The 22853-nt window shown below is 47.6% G+C and overlaps 1 protein-coding gene across 1 annotated transcript in view; it reads right to left on the minus strand.

Annotated features, from left to right (window-relative positions):
* Positions 1 to 1904: 1904 nt before the first annotated feature.
* LOC110199025 (uncharacterized protein C1orf167) overlaps positions 1905 to 22853 on the minus strand; it is a 33973-nt gene continuing 13024 nt past the window's right edge. The window contains exons 6-16 of the mRNA XM_078145673.1: positions 21047 to 21227; positions 19953 to 20140; positions 19400 to 19583; positions 18350 to 18572; positions 17582 to 17715; positions 16211 to 16319; positions 15793 to 15893; positions 12846 to 12967; positions 11279 to 11408; positions 3190 to 3262; positions 1905 to 2116 (exon numbers count right to left, since the gene is read on the minus strand). Coding sequence (XP_078001799.1) covers positions 2003 to 2116; positions 3190 to 3262; positions 11279 to 11408; positions 12846 to 12967; positions 15793 to 15893; positions 16211 to 16319; positions 17582 to 17715; positions 18350 to 18572; positions 19400 to 19583; positions 19953 to 20140; positions 21047 to 21227 — 1559 coding nt within the window. The 3' untranslated portion in view covers positions 1905 to 2002. The remainder of the gene's footprint in view (positions 2117 to 3189; positions 3263 to 11278; positions 11409 to 12845; positions 12968 to 15792; positions 15894 to 16210; positions 16320 to 17581; positions 17716 to 18349; positions 18573 to 19399; positions 19584 to 19952; positions 20141 to 21046; positions 21228 to 22853) is intronic.

Raw genomic sequence — 22853 nt, forward strand, 5'->3', positions numbered from 1 at the left:
CTTGGGCGGCATCTGAGGAGTGAAGCTGGGGCTTGACACAAAACTTCTGAACTCCCTTAACCACCTCAGCAGAAACTAATGCCTCTCCTTGCTATGTGTTGCATGGAGCAGGGGGGCAGCATGGTTGGAGGGGCACAGTCCTGGAGAAAATGCCGTTAGGTCACTTGGACTGTAATCCTATGGGCCTAGAAGCACCTACACACTGTCCCTGGTCTTAGGGCCATCGCCGGGTGGTCACGGATACCTGAGAGAGGACCCTGCGGTCTTCTTGCAAACACAGCGCCACCTGAAGCTGCAGCCACCGCCTCCGCCACAAAGCCCAGCCCCATTCCAGCCGGCGCTGCCTGACCTGTACAAGGGCGACATGAGGTCAGGAGTGGGGGCCCACCGGAGGACATCACGTGGGTGTCACCTAATGACAGCTGCCAGCCCCGATCCAGCAGTTCTCAGGATCGTGGACAAGGAAGGGATGTGCTGGATGGGAGGATTCTCAGCAAGTGCCATCCAGCGGAATCTATTTGGTGTCTTTCAAGACTGGAATTAGATATGGAAATAGGTTTTGCATTATTGCATATGTATAACCTATATCAAATTGCTTATCTCAAGGAGGAGGGAGGGAAGGAATTTGGAACTCAAAATTTTTACAAATGTTAAAGATTGTTTTACATGCAATTGGGAAAAAATAAAATATTATAAAAAAAAAAAAAGACTGGAGTTAGGGCTGGCTGGCCTAAAGCAGATGACATGACCTCTGGGTCCCTTCTGACCCATGAGACTATAACTCAATGATCCCCCCCAACAAGGCTCACCAACGTCTGTGCCAGCTGCTCTGGTCCCTGGGCATCTATCCAGCATCGCCAGACTTCTGCCAGCCTCCTTTTCCTTTGCTGGCCATGAAATCTTTGAAGCAATACCTCGTGTCTCCACCTCTGTAGGTACTTCCTCCTGGAGGGAAAGCCTCATGTCAAGGCCTTATGCCTATGTCAGAGTGTTGGTTTTGCTTAATTTTTTTGTTTCGAAGGAAGGCTCCCTGGAGAGGGAATATCTCCAAGAAGGACAGTTGGAAAACAAAACAAAACAAAAACAAGACAAAAACAAAAGCCACCAATAAATCTTTTTAAAATTTAAAAAAACCTAAACCAAGAGGTTGAACTTCTAAGGTTCTCCTAAGTTTTCAATTGATAAACTTATGCACAGGGTCCTAGTCCTGGACCTGCCCCAACCATCTGCCATTTTAATAAGCAAGTTGCCTTCTCCAAGTCTCTGTTATGACTTTTCCCAGGTTTAGTGAAGGACCCTGAGTCTATGCCATGTGAAGATGTGTTGAAAGATTCGGGGATGGTTAGTGTTGAGAAGACTTAGGAGGTTGAAGGGAAAGCTATTCCCCAGCTGTTCCAGGGAATAGAGAGGAGACATGTCCTGCTTTCCTCAGTGAGTAGTGGGCAGAAGTTGCAAAGAGATAAAAGTAGGCTTGATGTAAGGAATACTTTCCTGACAATGAGATCTTGCCAAAAAGGGAATGAGCTGTCTTGGGAAGTTAGCTCTAGAGCTGGAAGCGACATTACAGGCCATGCAGTCCAGCCTCCCAATAATACAGATGAAAAAAATGAGACCCAGGGAGATTAAGGGCCTGGCCCAGGGTGGCACAGGTTAAGAATCAAAGGTAGAGTTTGAACCCAGCTCCTCTGAACCCAGGACCAATCTTCTTTCCACTGTATCCCAGGGAGTGGGCTCCCCTGCACTCTTTGGCCCTTCCATAAAGGCTGGGTGACCACTTTTTTGTGAAAAAGATCCTTCCTTAGGTACAGATTAGACCAGGTGGCTTCTCAAGTTCCTTCTAAGAGTAACATTCTGAGGTTGTCAGGGACAGGCTGTTCTTACTCCAGCCACGTTTCCTCCAACACGACTGCCCTCCAGTGGGCTCTGCTCTTGGGGATCTGGATTGTCCTGGAGCTGCCTGCTTCTTGTCCTCTAGTAGACTTCCTAGGCCCCTCCTGGCTGGTCAGTCCCTCGGCCCCGCCCCGTCTTCGGTACAGTGGAAGCCAAGGCTGGAATGAACTACAGTGGAGAGGCAAGCGCGGGGAAGAAAGCAGCATGAAGCTCTGCTTTGGGCCACCTGGGAAGAGAAGGTAAGTAACAGGACGAGAGTCAAGAGCCAAGCAGCCAGCGATCAATTCTTGCTTTGGCTCAAGCCCTAGAAAGTGCAGTGGGAAGAACTGTTAAGAACAATTCCTGACTCCACGGACTTTCAGCCAATAAGGTTTATTTAATTAAACAGCAACAAAAAAAGATAAGCAGAAACCGAGGCTGGTTGAAGAAACTGCCCAGTGCAGAGCAGCGCTGGGGGCACCAAGGTAAGCACCTCAGAGAGACCACCAAACCAATCTAAACCTGAAATGCGCTGAGATAGAACCAAGACCATTCGATCAGAAGTGAGAGGGTGTGGGTTCGAATCCTGTCTCTTCCATTTATTACCTGCAAGCCACTTCACTACCCTGGGCCTCAGTTTCCTCATCTGCAACATGAGGGGGCTAGGCCAGATGACCTCCAAGGCCCCTTTCAACTCTAAGTCGAACCTGGGCAGGGAGCTTGGCTAGTTCTTCATCACTGGAGGTGGCTGGGCAGGGATGCCACAGGGAAGGCCTCTGAGTCCCGCCCAACTCTGAGGTTCTATGCAAACCCCTCTGGATAATTGATGAGGTGGGGAAGCTCTTCCTGGCTGCTTAGAGGCAGTTGGTGCTGTGGATAGAATGTGGGTCTGGAGTCAGGAGGACCTGAGTTCAAATCCAGCCTCAGACATCCTGGGAAAGTCACATAACCTCTGTTTGCCTCAGTTTCCTCACCTGTAAAATGGGGATAATAGCTCTTCTTCCCCCTACCCCTGATTGTAAGGATCAAATGATATTATAATTGTAAACTGCTGAGCAGAGTGCCTGGTACCTAGTAAGTGCTACATAAATGTTAGCTATTATTGGCTATGTCACCCTGGGAAAGTCATTATCCGTCTGCCTCAGTTTCCTTAACTGTAAAATGAGGATAATAACAGCACCCACCTTCCAGAGTGGTGAAGATCAAAAGGGATGCTTAGCACAGCACCTGGCATATAATAGGTCCTTAATAAATGCTTGTTCCCTTCCTCTTCTAGGGAGAATCAAAAACTGACCTGTCAGCCCTAGCAGCCTTCCTTACCCAGAGACACTGACATCTTCCTCTGTCCAGTGTGGCTGTGGGGTTTCCTCTTGGTCTGGGCCAGGGCTGTGGCCTGAGGGAAAGCAGACAGGGAGGGGAAAACCTTAGCTCAGACAAGGCCTTTGAGTGCAAGCCGGGGAGCAGCATCAAGTGGGCTTATGCCAGCCTGACTGGACTGAAGTCACTAGATGGTATGCCATATACTCTATATGTTTTTGAGTAAGGGACTGACACAGTCAGGTGCGTAACCTCAGACATTTATTTAACCTCTTCTCTGGGTCTCGGTTTCCTCATCTGTAAAATGAGGGAGTGCTCAATCTTCCAGGTGTAAGTCGACGATCTCAGGGTCGGATCAAACCATTTCTAGTCGGGCCCCAACGTTTACACAGTGCAGATGGTTCAAGTTTCATCATCCACACCTCCACTCTGTGCCTCTCTGGGGCACTACGGGAAGCCTGGTGAGGAGCCAGGGGGATGGTCTGAGGCAATCTTCCTTCCTTACTTACTTATGCCAACCCTATGGTGAGAGGCTCCTAAATCCCAGGTGCTTCCATTTTTTTGTGCCTGAGGGTAGGAGGGTGGGTCAGGGTGGTAAGTGGAAAGAAGCCTGAACTATGAATGAGAAACCCTGGGTTCCAGGCCCAAACACTAATTCTTACTATTTTTTTTCTTTTTCTTTCCCCCCCAACTAATTTCATTAATTTATTGATTTATCAACAATCACTTCCATATGCTTTTGAGTTGAAAATTTTTCTCCTCTTCCTCCCCCCCCTCCCCAAGATGGCACACAATCTGACATAGGTTTTACATTTATATTCCTATTAAACATATTTTCACATTAGTGAAGTTGTAAGTAAAAATTAAAACCAATAGGAGGAACCATCAGAAAGATGAAACAAAACTCAACAGAAGGTAAAAATAAGTGATAGCGATTCGACTTCCATAGTTCTTTCTTTGGATGTGGACAGCATTTCCCATCCTGAGGCCTCTGGAGGTGTCTTAGATCCTCGTAATGCTGAGAAGGGTTCAGTTTGACAATATTAGTCATTGCATAACGTGGCTGTTATTGTGTACAAATTCTCTTGGTTCTGTTCACTTCACTCAGCATCAGACCATATAGGTCTTTCCAGGTTTTTCTGAAGTCAGCCTGTTCATCATTTCTTATAGCACAATAGTATTCCATTACATTCATATACCACAACTTGCTCAGCCATTCCCCAATTGATGGGCATCCTCTCAATTTCCAATTCTTTGCCACCACAAAAAGAGCTGCTATGAATATTTTTGTACATGTGGGTCCTTTTCCCATTTGTTTGATCTCTTTGGGATATAGCCCTAGAAGTGCTATTGCTGGATCAAAGGGTATGCACATTTTTGTAGCCCTTTGGGCATAGTTCCAAATTGTTCTCCAAAATGGTTGGATCATTTCACAACTCCACCAACAATGTATTAGTGTTCCAATTTTCCCACATCCTCTCCAACATTTATCATTTTCCTGTTTTGTCATGTTGGCCAATCTGATAGGTGTGATGTACCTCAGAGTTGTTTTGATTTGCATTTCTCTAATCAATAACGATTTAGAGCATTTTTTCATATGACTATAGATGGCTTTAATTTCTTCATCTGAGAACTGTCTGTTCATATCCTTTGACCATTTATCAATTGGGGAATGGCTTGTGTTCTTATAAATTTGTCTTAATTCTCTATATATTTTAGAAATGAGGCCTTTATCAGAGAGACTGGTTGTAAAAATTCTTTCCAATTTTCTACCTTCCTTCTAATCTTAGTTGCATTGGCTTTGTTTGTGCAAAAACTTTTCAATTTAATGTAATCAAAATTATCCATTTTGCTTTTCATAATGTTCTCTATCTCCTGTTTGGTCATGAATTCTTCTGTTCTCCATAGATCTGATAGGTAAACTATTCCTTGTTCTCCCAGTTTACTTATGGTATCAGCCTTTATATCTAAGTCATGAACCCATTTTGACTTTATTTTGGTATATGGTGTGAGATTTGGGTCTATGCCTAGTTTCTGCCATACTCTTTTCCAGTTTTCCCAGCAGTTTTTTTCAAAGAGTGGGTTCTTATCCCAGAAGCTGGGGTCTTTGGGTTTATCAAATAATAGATTACTATAGTCATTGACTACTGTGTCTTGCATATTTAACCTATTCCACTGATCCACCTCCCTATTTCTTAGCCAGTACCAAGCAGTTTTGATGATTGCTGCTTTATAATACAATTTAAGATCTGGAATTGCTAGGCCACCTTCCCCTGCATTTCTTTTCATTAGTTCCTTTGATATTCTGGATCTTTTGTTTTTCCAAATGAATCTTGTTATTATTTTTTCTAACTCTATAAAATAATTTTTTGGTAGTTTGATTGGTATGGCACTGAATAAGTAAATTAGCTTAGGTAGGATTGTCATTTTTATTATATTAGCTCAGCCTGCCCATGAGCAACTGATGTTTTTCCAGTTATTTAGATCTGATTTTATTTGCGTGAAAAGTGTTTTTGTAATTGTGTTCATAGAGTTCCTGGGTTTGTCTTGGGAGGTAGACTCCTAAATATTTTATAATATCTACAGTAAGTTTAAATGGGATTTCTCTTTCTATCTCTTGCTGTTGGGCTTTGTTGGTAATATATAGAAATGCTGATGATTTATGTAGGTTTATTTTATAGCCTGCAACTTTGCAAAAGTTGTGTATTATTTCAAGTAGTTGTTTATTTGATTCTCTAGGATTCTCTAAGTATATCATCATGTCATCTGCAAAGAGTGATAGCTTTGTTTCTTCTTTGCCTATTCTAATGCCTTCAATTTATTTTTCTTCTCTTATTGCTAAAGCTAATTCTAACTGAGATAATATTTAAGTAAGTTAAATTAAATTTTAATATTTAAAACTGAGAAAATATTTCAAAATATTTACTGATTTAATATTAACTGAGATAATAAAGCCCCTAGCATAGTGCCTGGCACATAGTGGGGGCTATATAAATGTTAGCTACGTTATCTGTATGACTTCAGGTCACTTCACAGGATACAATACGATGCAATAGAAAGAGTGCTAGATTTGGAGTCAAGAAGACCTTCGTTCAAATCCCTGGCTGTGCCATGTAATACCCAAATGACCTTCAGCAAGTCACTCAATTCTCTAGGTCTCACTCTCCTCAAATATAAATTGAGGGGGTTGGATTAGATAAGCTTAGAGATACTTTCCATCTCAAAATCTAGGCTCCCATGATCCCTTTGAACCTCAATTTTCCCACCTGTAAAATGGACATGGTGAAACCCAAACTGCTCTTCTCTCCTTATTGGTAGAGGGAAAACTATGTGTGTGGAACATCGAATACACTGTGAGGCTCAGTCAGTCTGTCAGTTTAGCAGACTTGCTTTTTCGCCTTTTTCTTTTCCAGTGTTTTTTAAAAGGGATAGTTCTCTGGTGTGGAGAGGGTGATAGATTCAGAAATTAAGGTGATGTGAAGGCAAGATATTTCAGTAAAAACAAAAAAGCTGCTCTGTAAACAGAACAGAAATACAGTTGAAATACAGCAAAAGACACTGGTGCCAGCTGCTCATGCATGAATTTTCCAGATAAATGAACTCATCTTTTTAAATGTCAAACTTTCTTTTAACCTTTTTGAATGGAAATCTTTCTAAATTTCTAACCTTGCACGTTACTAAACCTTTCCCACATTTCAGAGTTGGAGGGGAACTTAAGATATGATCTAGTCTAACCCTTTCATTTGACAGATGAGGAAACTGAGACCCCAGGAGGGGATGTGTATATGAAATGACTTGTCTAAGGCTGTGTAACAGGGAGTTAAGTGGCCAGGGAAGGATTAGAACTCACATCTTTAGCTTCCAAATCTAGCACCTTTCTCACTTTGCCAGTCTCCTGTGACGTCAAAGGCTAAGGAATCCAGACCAGTGAGACTTCAACTCACCTGGCCCTATCTGTAAGCCTGGATGCTGAAGGCCCTGCCCTACCCCCTCCACCCCAGCCTCACCTGCTTCCCAAGAGCATCGGAGGCTGCACCCAGGATATGGCACCCTCTGAGGGCCAGTCTCTGTGGGTAGATGGCATTGGGCCTGGGCCTGGGGCCAACAGAGGTGCCCTCCTCCTCCTTGGTCAGCTGATGCCTCGGCATCCCTCTGGGCAGCACTGCATTCCAATGGGCCCAGGCAGACCTGAGGAGGCGGTGCTGCCTGGCATGGTAGATCTGACTCACAGCTGTCCTCCAGTCCTGGCCCTGACGATCAGTCACCTCGGCCAGGTCAGCGAGGGTCCTGAGAAATAAGGGTAATCTTGGGAAGGCATCATTTCCCTTTCTGCCAGCCCCCTAGCCTGATCCTGGGAGTGATACTCTGGGCAGGACTGTTCCCAGGAGAGGGCATAGTCAAGGTGTGTGCCCCAACTCCCATGCTATCCTCTCCCTTCTCCGAGGAAAATCTGGGGAAAGGATAAGAGAGCACCATGTGGCCTAACAGGGTTACGAAACAGGGGAAGGGGAAGCTTGGACTTTGCCGTGGGTAACATGGGTGATATTGACGGGATGATAACATGGGCTGATGTCATGTATTTAAACCTCCAGGTCTATGTAGGACTTGAATACATTCTTCTCCTGTCCCTACTGCCCATCTGCCCAGGTGGCCCAATCACAGGCTCTCTGCCATAGGGCATTAGGAGGAGGGATCCGAGGGGAAGGAAAGAAGATGCTCCTGGCTGGAGGCTCTGGACTTTCCCCCACCACCATAACCAGGCTTCCTGGGGCTATCTCTGGGTTATTTCCCCCAAGTCGATTAGGGGCTGAAGGCCTGGACTTGGGAGGCAGCTGTGGTCTAATGGCTAAAGTACTATAGAACCAGGGTTCAAATACATACTCCCTACATGTGACTGGTCATCTGGAGAGTGAGGATGATGCCTGTGGTACCCACCTCACAGAGTGGTTGTGAAATCCAAAGGAGATAATGAGTGGAAAGCTGTTTGTACACTTTAAAGCACTAAATAAGCCCTGGCAATTATCATTGCTAAATGGATTCTCGGCCTCTGGATGGTGCAGTGGCTGGTACCAACCCCCTTTCTCTTGTCCCAGGTCCCCTTGTACTCCCTCGAAACCTCTACTTCCTGCCCCCAAAGCAGGACCTGAGACGATGGTAGGAGGCTGCCCATCAGGCTTTGAGGGTCCACTGGGCCTGGGCCCGCACCCTCTGGGAGGCAGTGAGGTAGAGTCTATGCCAAGCCACAAAGGCTGCCCTCAGCTCCTACCTCCTCCAGATGGCTTGAAGGGTCCATAACCTGACCCAGAGGTTCAGGGTGGTCAACACCATGTGATTCCAGGCTTGGAAATGGCTGGAAAATGAGGACAAGTCTGTCTGAAAAAGATCTGGGGGTTTCAGTGGACTTCAAGCTCAGAACAACTCAACAGTATGATATGGCTGCCAACTTCCTCCTGCCTCCCCTCCCCCCCAAAGCCCCCTAAAACTACAGTGACCTCACAGCTACCTTAACAACCTTTTAATAAGCAGTGCCTCAGGCTGGGAGCCCTACCACAAGAACACAAGGTTTGATGGCCTGGGAAGGGATTAAAGGGAATGTGCCAGTGGGCATGAGGTCACAGCAGAGCACACAGAGATTTTGAAGGTCCAGAGGAGAGCCTCGTTGGCACCAGACCACCCTAGATACCCCTGCCACCATGGCAGCCTGGTGATTATAAATCCAGTGACCTCCATGGCAGAGGAAACTGAGGTGGCTTGGTCTCACCCAGTTCTTCTCTTCCACCTTCACAACTCCCTGGAGTGCTCTGGCCCCATGCTTCTCTAACGTCCCCTCTCCCACCTCCTAGGGAATTGTGTGCTTCCAGCCCAGGCCTAGCATCCAGCACAAGGAAGGGAGGGGATAGTCCCAATGTATTCTGTCCTGGTGAGACCCCAAGGGAAGCACTTCAGTCACAGAGCTGCAGAATGTCGGAGCTGGAAGGAGCCCGAGCATCCACCCAGGCCAGCCCAGACCCAGACAGCAAAGCCAACAAGTGGTCAGCCAACCACATAGCTTGATGACCTCTAGAGAAAGGGAACTCACTACCTTCCCAGGCAGCCCCTTCATTCCACTTTGGGACAGCTTTGATAATTAAGAAGTTTCTCTTTATACTGAGCTAAAATCTCAGCAACTTCCACCAAGTAGAGTAAAGTTAATACTTCTTCCACATGACAGCGCTTCAAATACTTTATGATGATTAAAATGCCCCTCCTCCCCAAGTCTTCTCTTCTCCTGACCAAACATCTCTCCTTCCTTAAACTCATTCTTATATTATATGGCATGATCTGATGCCCCTTACTGCCGTGGTCACCCTCCTCTGGACACTCTCCAACTTACCAATGTCCTTCCTTTTAAAATGGTCAGGCTAGAGGTGGATGGTTTCAGAAAAATTTGGGAACTCTTATATGAACTGATGCAAAGTGAAGTGAGCAGAACCAGGAGAACATTGTAAATGGTAACAGCAATATTGTAACAATGAGCAACTGTGAGACTTAGCTACTCTGAACAATACAATGATAAAAGACAATTCTGAAAGGACTCACGAGAAAAATGCTGTCCATCTACAGAGGGAGAGAATCAATAAACTCTGAATGAAGATTGAAGCATAATTTTTTCTCCTTTCTCTTTCTTTCTTTCTTTCTTTCTTTCTTTCTTGCTTGCTTGCTTGCTTTCTTTCTTCCTTCCTTCTTTCCTTCCTTCCTTCTCCTTCCTTCCTTCCTTCCTTCCTTCCTTCCTTCCTTCCTTCCTTCCTTCCTTCCTTCCTCCCTTCCTTCCTTCCTCTTTCTTTCCAATATGGCTAATACGGAAATATTTTGCATAACTTTACATGTATAATTGATATCATAGTGTTTACCTTCTCAATGGGTGGGGAAAGGGCTAGAGGGAGAGAGAGAATTTGGGACTCAAATTTTTAAAAATGGATGTTAAATAAAGTATGATGATTTTAAAAATTACAAATAAAACATAATAAAATATTCATTCTAGAGCTGCCCCCAGTTCTGCAGAGCCTCAGTCTCTCCCCTGAGCTCCAGTCCCACATCACCAACTATGGGACCAATGGGACATTTCCAACTGGGTTTCCCATTAGCATCTCAAACTCAATAGGTACAAAACAAAGCTCATTATCTCCCCCAAGCCAACAAATATTTACTGAGCACCTCCCTACTATGTGTCTTTGCCTAATATACCTACTTCTTCTGTCCATAGTCCCACCATCCTTCTAGTGACTCAGGGTCTCAACTGAGGAATGACTCCCTCCTTCCCCACCCCTATCAGGTGCATATTCAATGAGTTGCCAGGTCAGGTCAGTTCCACCTTCTCAGCATCTCTCACTTCTCACATCATTCTCTTTCTATCCACTTACACTACAACCACCAGGAAGTTCCAGGGGCTGGTAGCTTCAAGGGCCTCAAGGATTAAGTACAAACTCTTCTGTCTGCCAGCCTTAGACAGTTGGGTGTCTCACTGAGAAGAGAAGGGACTTACCCAGGTTCACACTGCCAGGATATGTTGGAGGAGGGATTCAGAACCTAGTTCTTCTCCACTCTGAGGCTGGCTCTCTCTCCACTGTGCCATGCTGGCACACTATAGTTATTTAATAAGGGCAGAATCCTAGACACCATGCTAATCTTACTGTGGCCTAAGCTCCCATTAGCTTTTGGGGGGGCTACAGAACATAAACATTTCTGTCTCCCCATTAAGCTTTGCAAAGGGCTTTACATATATTAACTCACTTGATTCTTACAACAACCCTGCAAAAGAGGTGCTGTTATCATCCCCATTTTACAGATGGTGAAAACTGAGCCTGAGAGAAATTCAGTGACTTGTCCAGGGTCACACTAAGCTAGTAAGCATGTGAGTCAGGATTTGAACTCAGGTCTTCAGGACTCCAGGTCCAGTGCTCCATTCACTGGGTTGAGCTGCCTCTTAATTCACACACATAAAGCTTGGAGTCCACTAAGAACTCCCCAGATCTTTGTCATATAAAAACCCAATCTTGACTAGTGAAATTGATTTTTTGTTTAACCCAAGGGTATCCCTGCCCAGGGTACCCACATCTCCTGGCAGCAGGCAGCATTTCTCTTCACGGACGCCTTCCGAGGCCATCCCGCACATGCTCTCCTCTTCAGGATGTAGGGCCTATGCTGAATCCACTGGTGACCCAGCTCCTGGAGGGTCTGTTGTCCTAAAGGAAAGACTCCTAGATCTAGGGGTGCAGGAATCCAACCCAGGGCTCCCTCCTGGAACAAGCCCAGAACTGTATTTCCTGGGATGGGAGACCCGTGAGCCCCAGGATCCTGTTCCCAGGAAGCTAGCTAGTGACCTCTGCTCAAAGGCAGGAGCAGGAAGGTGCTCTGGGATGGTGCCTGGCTTTGAAGGGCATTTGGGGGTTGAAGCGGTCCTTTTCTGTTTGTCTGAGTATATCTCAAACCTCATCCTACTCCCTGCTCCTTCTCCCCCACATTTCTTTAGGCTCCCTAGACGAATCAAACAGCTATCCTCGACGGGCCAAATGATTCAGAGCTGCCACCAATCCATCTCCCTCATTGTTTTTCACTTAAAGATGAAGAATCTGAGGCCTAGAGACTTGCCCAAGGTCTCACCGTAAAGAAGTAGCAAAGTCAACATTTGAACACAGGTCCTTTGACACCAATTCCACTATACTGTCTGTTGTATCTTTTTTTCTTTTTTGTTGTTGGTTTTTTTTTTTCTGGTGAGGCAATGGGGGTTAAGTGACTTGCCCAGAGTCACACAACTAGTAAGTGTCAAATATTTGGTCTGAGGCCAGATTTGAACTCATGTCCTCCTGACTCCAGGGCTGGTGCTCTATCCACTGCGCCACCTAGCTGCCCCCTTGTCTATTGTATCTGAAGCCTCCCATCCCACTCATCACCTTTCATCACACACTCCTCACTTCTTTCCACTATTCTTCATCATCCCCTTCTCCTGAAGTCTGCCCCAAACCCCCTTCTCCATCCAGCCTTCTCCTACTTCTCCTCCAAACCCTCCAGTCCCTCTGCTTCCTAGTTTTCATCATTATTTTACTATATTCACTTTATATATATTATATTACTATATACTATATTATATTACTATAAACTATATTTATTCTATTCCTTAAGTGTATGATGTGTATGCAGTGTGTGTGTGTGTGTGTGTGTGTGTGTGTGTGTGTGTGTGCCTGTCTCATCTTTTATCCAGAATTCCTAAAGTCAGGGATTGTGTCTCCCACCTTGTAGGAGTGCACTGGGAACCAGAGCTCTCAGACTGGGTACTCCCTGAGGGCAGGGATTTTGCCTCCCCACTCTTAGCACATCCCCATCAGACAGGGGAGCACCTTGAGTGCAGGGATTATATTTCTTTTCTGAAAGGGGGCTCCCTGGGGGTAGACTGTTTTCCCCCTGGGAGTGGAGGTTCTCTGAGCTGACAAACTGTGTCTCCCCAGCCTCCTATAGTCTAGGGGGTCCCTCAGGGTGGGCCCACGCCTGTTCCCCCTCTCATCTGAATGCCCACTCCTAATGGATCTCGCTATAGGACCCAGTCCTGGGCTCTACAGACCGAGTTAAAGCTCTTGGGCAGACAGCTGCTTATACCTCCCCAGGGTCCCAGAGTCCAGACTCACTCTGCCAGGAGGTATGCCAATGGTGGAGGGCTTCTTGGGTCAGTGCCCAGACTCGCTGCTGGCAGACCAGCTCCCACCAGACCCCTTGGGCTCCTGCCCATAGGTTCCAGCTGCAGATCACACTGGGAGGGAGAAGAGAGGGGCTGTGTCTATTCCAAAGACCCAGCACTGCTATGCCTTGAGAGCAGGAGTTTTCAAGGTGAAAAAGAAGGGACTTCACGATGACCAAATCACAGAGAAGCAGCACCACAGGAGCTGGAGAAAAGCTCAGAAACCATTTAGTCCAATCTCCTCATTTTACATATAAGGAAACTGAGGTACAGGGAAGTAAGATGATTTGCCCAAGATCACAGTAAATAGCTGGGCAGAGATTTGAGGCCATGTTCTTTGCCAATAAATCCACCGCTCTTTCCACAATACCACAAAGAACCAGAGAAGCCTCTTACTCAGGGTAGAGTAGTGGGGGTGAAACTCAGGTCTCCAGACCCTAGTCTTGACCTCAGCTACTCCCTCATCTATAAAATACTTAACAAAAACAAAACCATTTCACAGTGTGCCTTCTCCCACCCACCCACTCAAAGTAAGGCAGATACAGTGGATGGAAGATGTATTGGCAGAGCCAAGATGGAAGAGAAAAGCAGGAACTCACCAGAGCTCTCCCAAATTCACTTCCTAACGACTTTAAAATAATGGCTCCAAGTGAATTCTGGAGTGACAGCACCCACAAAACGGTGGGGCAAAACAACTTTCCCAGCCTGAGACAGCGTAGAAGGTAGACAGGAAAGGGCTGTCTCACTGAGATGAGAGTGGAACACAGTCCAGAGCGGGTAGCGTGGGCAAGCCAGCAAGGCAAAAGGGGGGCCCCCAGCCCCAGCCCAAGCCAGTAGCAAGGTCATGAGCCCCAGTGAGCCAGCAGTGGTCTCTGCCCTAGCAATCTAGTGCAGGCCTTGGGGACAAGTGAATCAGCAACAGCGACTTCCAGAGCCCTCAGCCCACAGACAATGAGGGGGCTGGACAGCGGGTCAGAAGGAGATTACAAAAGGGGACACTCTGTTGACATTCGGTGCAGGGCTCTGTTGCATGGCCCAAACAGGAATCTGGGTAACAGGCCTGGATAGCAGTCCCAGAGTGAGAAGAAGTACTAGCATACTACAGTGTGGCCACAGGGACTGGGGACCCTGGTCACACTTCCAGGGCAGAAAAGAGTGCTTGCGGTCACTCAGACCAGAGCATAGGCCAGGAAAACAGTGACCACACCTCTCCTCAGATCATACCACCTTGGAAGGATTGAAAACTTACAGGTCCCCAGAATTAGCTCTGAAAACAGCAGCATGAAAAACCTGAAGCTTAAGACAGTGTCCTCTCCAACCCAGGAGCAAAGCCCAACTTTAAGATAAGACTGGAAAAATGAGGAAAACACGAAAAAAGAACCTGACCATTGAAAGTTACTATGGTGACAGGGAAGAGCAAAAACACAGACTCAGAAGTAGACAATGTCAAAACGGCTACCTGCAAAGCCTCAAAGGAAAATATGAATTCATGTCAGGCCCAAAAAGAACTCCTGGAATAGCTCAAAAAGGATTTTAAAAATCAAATAAGAGGTAGAAGAAAAATTGGGAAAAGACATGAGAATGATGAAGAGAGTCATGAAAAAGAGAGTCAACAGTAAGATAAAGGAAGCTCCAAAAACAGAAGAAGATGTACAAAAATTCACCAAAGAAATCAACTCCTTAAAAAGTAGAATTGGTCCATTAGAAAAGAATGTATAAAAACTGACTGAAGAAAATAATTCCTTAAAAATTAGAATTGGGCAAGTGGAAGCTAATGAGTCCATGAGAGATCAAGAAAAAGAAAAGAAAAGAAAAGAAAAGAAAAGAAAAGAAAAGAAAAGAAAAGAAAAGAAAAGAAAAGAATAAATACAGAATAAAAATAAAATCAAATCAAAGAATGGAAAAAAATGTGACATATCTCATTAGATAAACAACTGACCTGGAAAACAGATCAAGGAGAGACAATTTAAAAATTATTAGGGGTGAGGCAGCTAGGTAGCAGTGGACAGAGCACTGGCCCTGGATTCAGGAGGACCTGAATTCAAATCCGGCCTCAGACACATAACACTTACTAGCTGTATGATCCTAGGCAAGTCACTTAACCCCATTGCCTAGCCAAAAAAAAAAAAAAGAGAGGTGGTGCAGTGGATAGAGCTTCAGCCTTGGAGTCAGGAGGACCTGAGTTCAAATCTGTACTCAGACACTTGACACTTACTAGCTATGCGACCATGGGCAACTCACTACTTAACCCCATCGCTTAGCCAAAAAACAAACAAACAAACAAATGAAATGACTGGACTACCTGAAAGGCACAATTGAAAAAGGAGCATAGACATCATCTTTCAAGAAATCATCAAGAAAAACTGCTCTGGTATCCTAGAACCAAAGTGTAAATTAGAAGTTGAAAAAATCCACTGATCACCTCCTGAAAGAGATCCCAAAATGAATATTATAGTCAAATTTCAAACCCTCTTTTACTAGCAATGTGGGGTATTGGAAAGAGCCCCAGATTTGGAATCAGAAGCCCTAGGTTCAAATCTTGCCCCCACAATTTACTATTTGTGATAGGCAAGTCACTCTATGTGCCTGGGCTATAATTGGATGAGATGATCTCTGAGGTCCTGATACCTTCTAAGCTGTGGTAGCTATGGATAAGAGAGAGGTGCAGAGATAGGCCCTAAGATTTTGACCAAAGAGGTCAAGGTGGAAAGGAGACAGCCCTTCAGAAAGACAGCACATGGGGACCAGGGTGGGTGGCCTGAAGAACTGGGATTAATTTTTGTCCCACATTCTCTCCACAATGACTATTTTCCAGCTGACAGTCTACGTATGGGTGGGGGCACAATTCGGGAGCTGGTGTCCTATAGCTAGGTAGAATCTGAAGAATCCCCCCCTACCGGCTCTGGCAATGCTGCTTGGCTTCTAGGTCTTTTTGGGAGCCCTGCTGCCACCGTGCCTTCCACCAAGGGCTATCCAAGTGGCCAGGGTCTCTGGGAACCTGAGAAAGGAACACAGTAAAATCCTTAATCCTCTGGGAGCCCTCTTCTGACATCCTCCCTTCCCCCCCCCACCTGTCTCCCATAAGAAAAATGCTGATCTGAGACGTAATGAGGGTTGTTACCTGGAGCTGTTGGGGGCTGAGCGCTCATGACCATGGGGATGGAGGAGGAGAATCCAGGTGTCTGTTCTCCTGGCCTCCACCCTCTCACAGCAGCCAGGGGCCTTCGCAGCCTTTCCCCCAACTCACAGCCCTTTTCCTCTGATAGCCTCAGGATAGGGGAGATGCCCAGCAGGCTCCTTACCTGATCCCCTTACCTGAACAGCTTCTATCCGAGGACCAGTCTCTTCTCCTGGAGGATGGCAGGCCAACAACTGTCTCCCGGGTCCAGGATGCTGCCATTCCCAGAGCTGGAACCACTTCTGCCTAGGAAAGAACAAAGACACCCAGGCTGCCCGGATCATTTACTTCCCTCAGCCTATGATGGGGCAAGAAGCCCCGAGTAAAGTGAGCCCCCCATCGCACTGACAGCAAGTAGAAGAGCCGGAATCCCAGCTCCTTGAGGAACTGGGATTTTTCATTCTTGGTCAGTGCTTGGTACACAGTAAACACTTAATGAAGCCTTGCTAGCTGGCTGCTTAAATAAGAGCCCAGACCATCATGTCTTAGTTCACCCCAGAGTCAAAGAGGGGCAAGTCTTTTCTGGTAACCCTTCTCTTTGGGGTGGAAGTGTTGCAGTCTAGGGGTGCTGGGAACCCTGAAATTCAAGGGCAAAAGACTCAGGTCCTGCCTCAAAACAATTCCACTCAAGCCTTCTTTCAGTCAGAGACGAGGTTTACTGTTTTGCCAGTAGAAGCCAGTGGGACTTTTCAGAACCATCTCTTTAGGTCATTGAGATTGACCCCTTTCATAAGGGAAAAGATTTTGTGGGAAGATTTCAATGGGATCCCTGAGTGACTGATAGGCTGGGGTGACCTGGAGGTAAAGAAGGGGTCTAGAGGCAATTAAGGATGGGAAGTGGATTGGACAAGGAAGGGCTGGGCTAGGTTAGAGGTAATGGAGAATTGGAGACTGGGGCAGAGTCAAAGCCACAAGGAAAGGACGGTTGAAAGGCTTATACTGAAATGAGCCTCAGGGGACCGCCATGGCCTTGAGGGAGGGTTCAGGGGAACTTGGGGGTGGGGGAGAGGTTTCCAGGGCCCATACCCCATCAGAAGCCTATTCATTTGACCCTCATAACAACCCTGGGAGGTAGGCAGGGATTTAGGTTTGTTTTTAAACTGAATTGTTGTTACCATTTTTCAGATGAGTGCTCACAGCCTGCCCATAGCCACCTATCCTGAGCTTGGGTCTTCAGCCTCCAGTTGCAGGGGTCCCTCCACTACACCTTGTCCCACCCCTAAGAGCTCCCTGAGCTGCCTCTGATTGTGTCAGCCAGAGGACCTGGCCCAGGGAAGAGGCAGAGGCAGAGGAGGGGGCTCAAGGGAGCTAGGCATGGGGTAGGAGGTATGTAGAGGGACCAAATGACCTCCACTCCTCTCACCTCCAAACCGAGAGGTACCTGCACCCTGAGGTCAGAGTAATTCAATGACTCGAGCATTTATTAAGTGCCTACTGTGTGCAGGGCACTAAGTGCTGGGGAGGAGATAAAGACGGAAATTAGTGGGGATGTTAGTCTCAGCACTCACCCAAGGGGGAAGGCTATCCTCCAGAACTCAAGAGCCTCCGAAGAGATTGAACTCAATCCCAGGGGCGGCACCCAAGGAGAGTCATCCCCTGCCAGGCTTAGGAAGGAGCTGCTGCTTTCAGTCGGGCTACGGGCCTGAGGACAGAGGCTGGGAGTCAGAGAACCTCGGATGTGGACAGCTAGCAAGTGGTAGAAGCAGGATCTGAACCCAGGTCACCCAATTATACCTTCAGGCAATTTACTACCACGTCACTAGCGTTGGCTCAGGTCCACCTAGTTTGGAGGACCTCTGAGTTGTAAGGGACCCACCCTGGAGGCCATCTGAAGCAGGAATTAATCCCCTCCCCATTATCCCTTACAAATGGTCATGCAAAGTCTACTCTAGGAACTCTTTTTGCCCTAGAAATAGTAATTTACATGTCCCTAGCACTTGTTAAGTGTAAAGCCCTTTATATGCATCCTCTTGTTTGATCTGAACTACAGCCCCTAGAGGTGGCTGCCTTTCAATTGTACAGCTGGGCCAGTGAGTACCCAAGGCAGGATTTGGACTCAGGTTTTCCTGACTGCTCTAACTTCAGGGCTCTAGCTACAACACCTTCCTCTTCCGGGGCAGCTGGGTGCACTGGTCCCTCTCCCCCCTCCATCACACTCTTCACCCGGCAGCTCAGCTCTCTTTGAACACCTTCATCCATATTAACCTCCCAGACCAGAAGGTCTGCCCACTACTGCTCTGCTCAGGTCCTACACCCTCCATCCCCTGTGACTTCACCTGCTCTGATGAGCTTCTGAGGGTGCCGGGACCCAGCGGAGCCGAGATGCTGCTGAGAAACCCAGAGGAGGGGGGTGACTCTTCTGAATCCTGGGCGCCAACAGAAGGCTCTGGGTGGGAGTTAGTGGAGCTGGCGAGGGGTGACTCTGCCACCCAGGCCTTCTGCCGCCACCGTCGTAGGGTGTTCTGAAGGAGCCGCAACTTCCTGTTCTGGGAGAAAGAGCTGAAGAAACAAGACTTCTGCTGTGAAACTGACTGACCCTTCACCCATCTCACACACCCCCAGAACCTATCCTGTGCTTGAAGGAAGGAAAAAAGCAATTATTAAGCACCTGCTATGTGCCAAGCATTGGCCTAAATGCTTGTCAACATCCCTTCAGGGAAGGTGCTTTTATGATCTCCATTTTACAGTGGAAGAAACTGAGGCAGACAGAGGTTAAGCAGCTTGCCCAGAGTCACAGAGCAACTAAGTGTGTGAGGCTGAATTTGAACTCAGGTCCTGTGGCCTCAGAATCAAAGCTCTTTCCACTTTCTACTCCAGGCAGTTAAGTGATGCTATAGTATACAGAGTGCTAGAGTAGAGTCGGGAAGACTTGAGTACGAATCCTGCCTCACACCTTTCCTTGGGCAAGTCAGTTCAACTCTGTCTGCCTCAATTTCCTTATCTGTAAAATAAGGATAATAACAGTACCTACCTCCAGGGTTGTTGTGAGGATCAAATAAGATAATATTTGCAAAGTGTTTGGCACAATTGTGCCTGGAACATAGTAGGTGCTTTATACATATTCACTAATATTATATCCCCCCAGTACAATGTGGGCTCCTTGAGGGCAGGGTGAATCTTTTGCCTTTCTTTGGCTCCCCAGTGCTTAGCAGAGTGCCCGATACATAGTAGGTGCTTAATAAGTGTTTGTTGGCTGACTAATTGACCATCCTGACTTCCAGCCCAGGATCCTATCAGGCCCCATTCTGGAACTGACCACATGTCGTCAGATTTTAAGCTGGTTAGGAGGTTGGGGGCTGGGCGGTGCCGGTTCCTGTGACACATACTCTGCCCACTGGTGCTGGGCCAGCCTTCGGGACCACAGCCAGATCGCCCGGTGTAGTTTCAGTTTCCGGCAGGCCTCTTCCAGAGAGTCCTTTGCCCTGATCCCCGGATGACAGCAGGGCTGGTCTGGTTCTCCTGGACCCTGGCTGACAGGTCCTCTGCAGGATCCTTCATGGGCCACAGCCACTGGGGACAAACTCAGGTTAAGAGGAGGAGGACAGAGAGAGGCCAGGGCTGATGAGAAACGGGGCTGACCCCCTTTCCCCACCCCTTCTATCTCTGACCTCACCCCACAAAAGGTTTATTGACCCATGACAGTGAGGATGAGAGCTTGGAAGAAGTGGGGGGGGGGTGCCGAGCATAAGCCAGAGTGCCCAGGACAAGGTGGTGCTTAATAAATGCTGTTGGCTCAGGATGGGTGAGAGAGCCAGCAGCTGGAGGGGTCTAAGAGTGGAGACGGATGGCAGAGCAAGTCGAGGCCTTCACAGCCCACTTGGCCCTACCCTGTGTATTTTCTCAAGCACTGGGTGCCCTCCTGGGTCGAACCCCTCTCACCCTCCAGGTGCCAGCTCCTCTGGCGAAGGAGATAGAGCTGGGCCACTGTCCTTGAGTGTGTAGCTTGGAGCCACACCATTTTCACCCACTGCTGTAGGCTCTTCCTCAAGGTCTCAACCCGCCAGTGAGCCAGCTTGCCCTGGCACCACGTCTTTCTCTGTGTGTGGAGCATCCATGCCCCAAAGCACCTGAGTGGACAAAGGAAGAGGCATCTGTCCCTCCCTCTCCAAGGTCTTGAAGACTGAGCCTGTCCCTCTCCCCCATGGTACTGCAAAGCTTGGCCCCTGGAGGTGGGAAGTAGAGAGATGGGGGCTCACTGAAGAAAGTGCTGGGAGAGACCATGGAGGGTGGGCGGGAGACTCTATAAGGCCTGGGCTCTAGGCCACAGGGAAGAGGGGCCAGTCCCTGGACCACATCTGGGCCCAAGACCCAGCATCGGTGGTCAAGGCAGAAGAGGCCAGGAGCCTCAGCATACAAAGACCTAAGGTTTTGGGGAAGCTGCTTGAGTTTGGGTAAAGTATAATCATCTTGGCAGAAACACTCAGTTCTCAGCCAGTTCTCTCCCATCTCAATTCCTGGATGCCGGCAATCTCTACTTACTCTGGTAAGGACAGGAAGTAGCTTGTCCTGGGGAGTCTCTACTGCCTCTGGCTCTCCTCCCACTGGGGCCTCCCCTCCCCCTGCCCATTCAGGGATGACCCTCTCTCTCCCCACACACAAGCGAGGGTTCTAATCCAAGGCCTTACAGGCAGGCTGTGCTTCAGCTAAACCCAATAGGCCAAAAATATTTCAAGCCAAGCACAAATTCCTTAGGGGGACCCAAGAGGACTAAGGCCATCAGTCCATACCCTCTCATTTTACAGGTGAGGAAACCAAAGTCCAGATAGTTGCCCAAGGTACATAGGCTGGGATTCAAACCCAGGTCCTTTGATTCCACTGGCTGGTTTCCTGACACACTGTGATGCCTCCCTCTCCAAACCTCCCACGGATCCCTGCTGCCCAGAACAGAAAGTTTAATTCTCCTCAGCCTGGCATTGAAGGTCCTCCCGGACTTGGGCATGGCTTCCCACACCCCCTGACAACTGTCACTTTACCGGCCAAGCTGGGCTCTCTGGTGCTGGGTCACCAGGGTACAGATCCGGGCTGTGTTCACGGTCCTTGCCCGCCAGGCCTGGAAAACCCGACGAAGCTTCTTCTTCCCCAGCTCAGCCCGGGCCTGGGCCTCCTTTCGAATTTCTGCCACCAGCACTTTCTGCAGGTACCACAGGTAGAAGGCTGCTGGGCCCCAGTGGGGTTGGAAGGAGGAGGGAGAAAGACAGGGGCCTGAGAGGCAGCTGGAGGCAGCAGGGAGGGAAGGGAGATGAAGGAAGGATCCATTCCTGGGCAGAACCCCCACTGCTGCAGGAGCAAGGTCAGAGCCATAGACCCAGGGAGGGGCTGGAGGGAAGGGCACGTGGTCACCATTTAGTCTGATCTCTTTGTTTTAAAGAGAATTTCCAATCCCGTGATCTTTCCGCTGTGCCACTGGGCGAGTGGGGCTGGCACAAAGACCCTATGTGGTGTGGGGGAAGGGTAGCCCTCCTGGCCCAGCGCAAATCAAGTCAACTGGTGTTGTGAGTGGGGAGAAAAAGGAGGAAGACAAGAGAGTGGCAACGAGGTTGAACAGAATCCCAGTGACTGGCTGGAAACCTCCGCTCTCAATGGAATCATCACTGGACGTGGGCCAGAAGCTTACCCGACCAGCCAATCAACTAGTCAGTCAATTAATTATGCCTCCACTTAGCACTTTATACAGCTTTTTAAAAAACGTTTTTTCAAAATGTTTCTTTTCTTTCTAGCTAGGCAATGGGGTTAAATGACTTACTCAGGGTCACATATCTAGTAAGTGTCAAATGTCTGAGGCCGGATTTGAACTCCCGTCCTCCTGACTCCAGGGCAGATGCTTTCTATTCACTGCGCCGCCTAGCTGCCCTTGAAATGTTTCTGTAGGTATTATCTGACGGGAAACCTACCAACTATGGTGAGGCGTGTAGTGAAAAGATTGCAGCGTCCATTTTAGAGATGAAGAAACTGAGGCAGAGTGATGTAGTAGGAGAAAGAAACCCCCTGGACTTGGAGTCAGAAGCCTACTGTCTGACTCTTGGCCCTGCTGCTACTCACCTCCTACCTGTGGGCACTGGGTAACTCAGTGAACCTGCTTGTGCCTCAGTTTCCTGTTCTAGGAAATGATGGGATTGGATTGATCTTTGATGGTTCACTTCCTGGGGTTCACTCAGTAAGATAAAAGGACCATACGAATTTAGGAAGTTATCAGTGACCTCTCAATGGAAACATCTGATGGCCTGTTCTCAGTCCTCATCCTTCTTGACTTCTCAGCTTTTTACACTGTCGGTCACCCTCTCCTCTTGGACACTCCTCTGAGTTTTCATGACTCCTCTCTCCCTCCTGGTTCTTTCCACCCAGCTGTCTAAATGCTCTTCCTCAATTTCCTTTGCTGGACCTTCATCCAGGACCCACCCACTAACTGTGGGTGCCCCTAAGGCTCTGTCCTGGGCCATCTTCTTTTCCTTCTCTACATCCCCTCTCTCAGTAATCTCATCAGTTCCCATAGATCCAATGATCAGCTCTACACAGATTATTTCCATATCTATCTATCTATCTATCTATCTATCTATCTATCTATCTATCTATCTATCTATCTGTCTGTCTGTCTGTCTGTCGTCTGTCTGTCTGTCTGTCTGTCTGTCTGTCTGTCTGTCTGCAGTCCTGGTCTCTATTGATTTCCAGTCTCCTATTACTTATTGCTTAGTGGACATTTCCAACTGGATTTCCCATAGGAATCTCAAACTCATCTGTCCAAAATGTAATTCATCTTTTCTCCAAACCCACCCCTCTTCCTAA

This window comes from Phascolarctos cinereus, unplaced genomic scaffold (assembly GCF_003287225.1).
Source record: "Phascolarctos cinereus isolate Bilbo 61053 unplaced genomic scaffold, phaCin_HiC Scaffold_726;HRSCAF=1367, whole genome shotgun sequence".
Taxonomy (NCBI): domain Eukaryota; kingdom Metazoa; phylum Chordata; class Mammalia; order Diprotodontia; family Phascolarctidae; genus Phascolarctos; species Phascolarctos cinereus.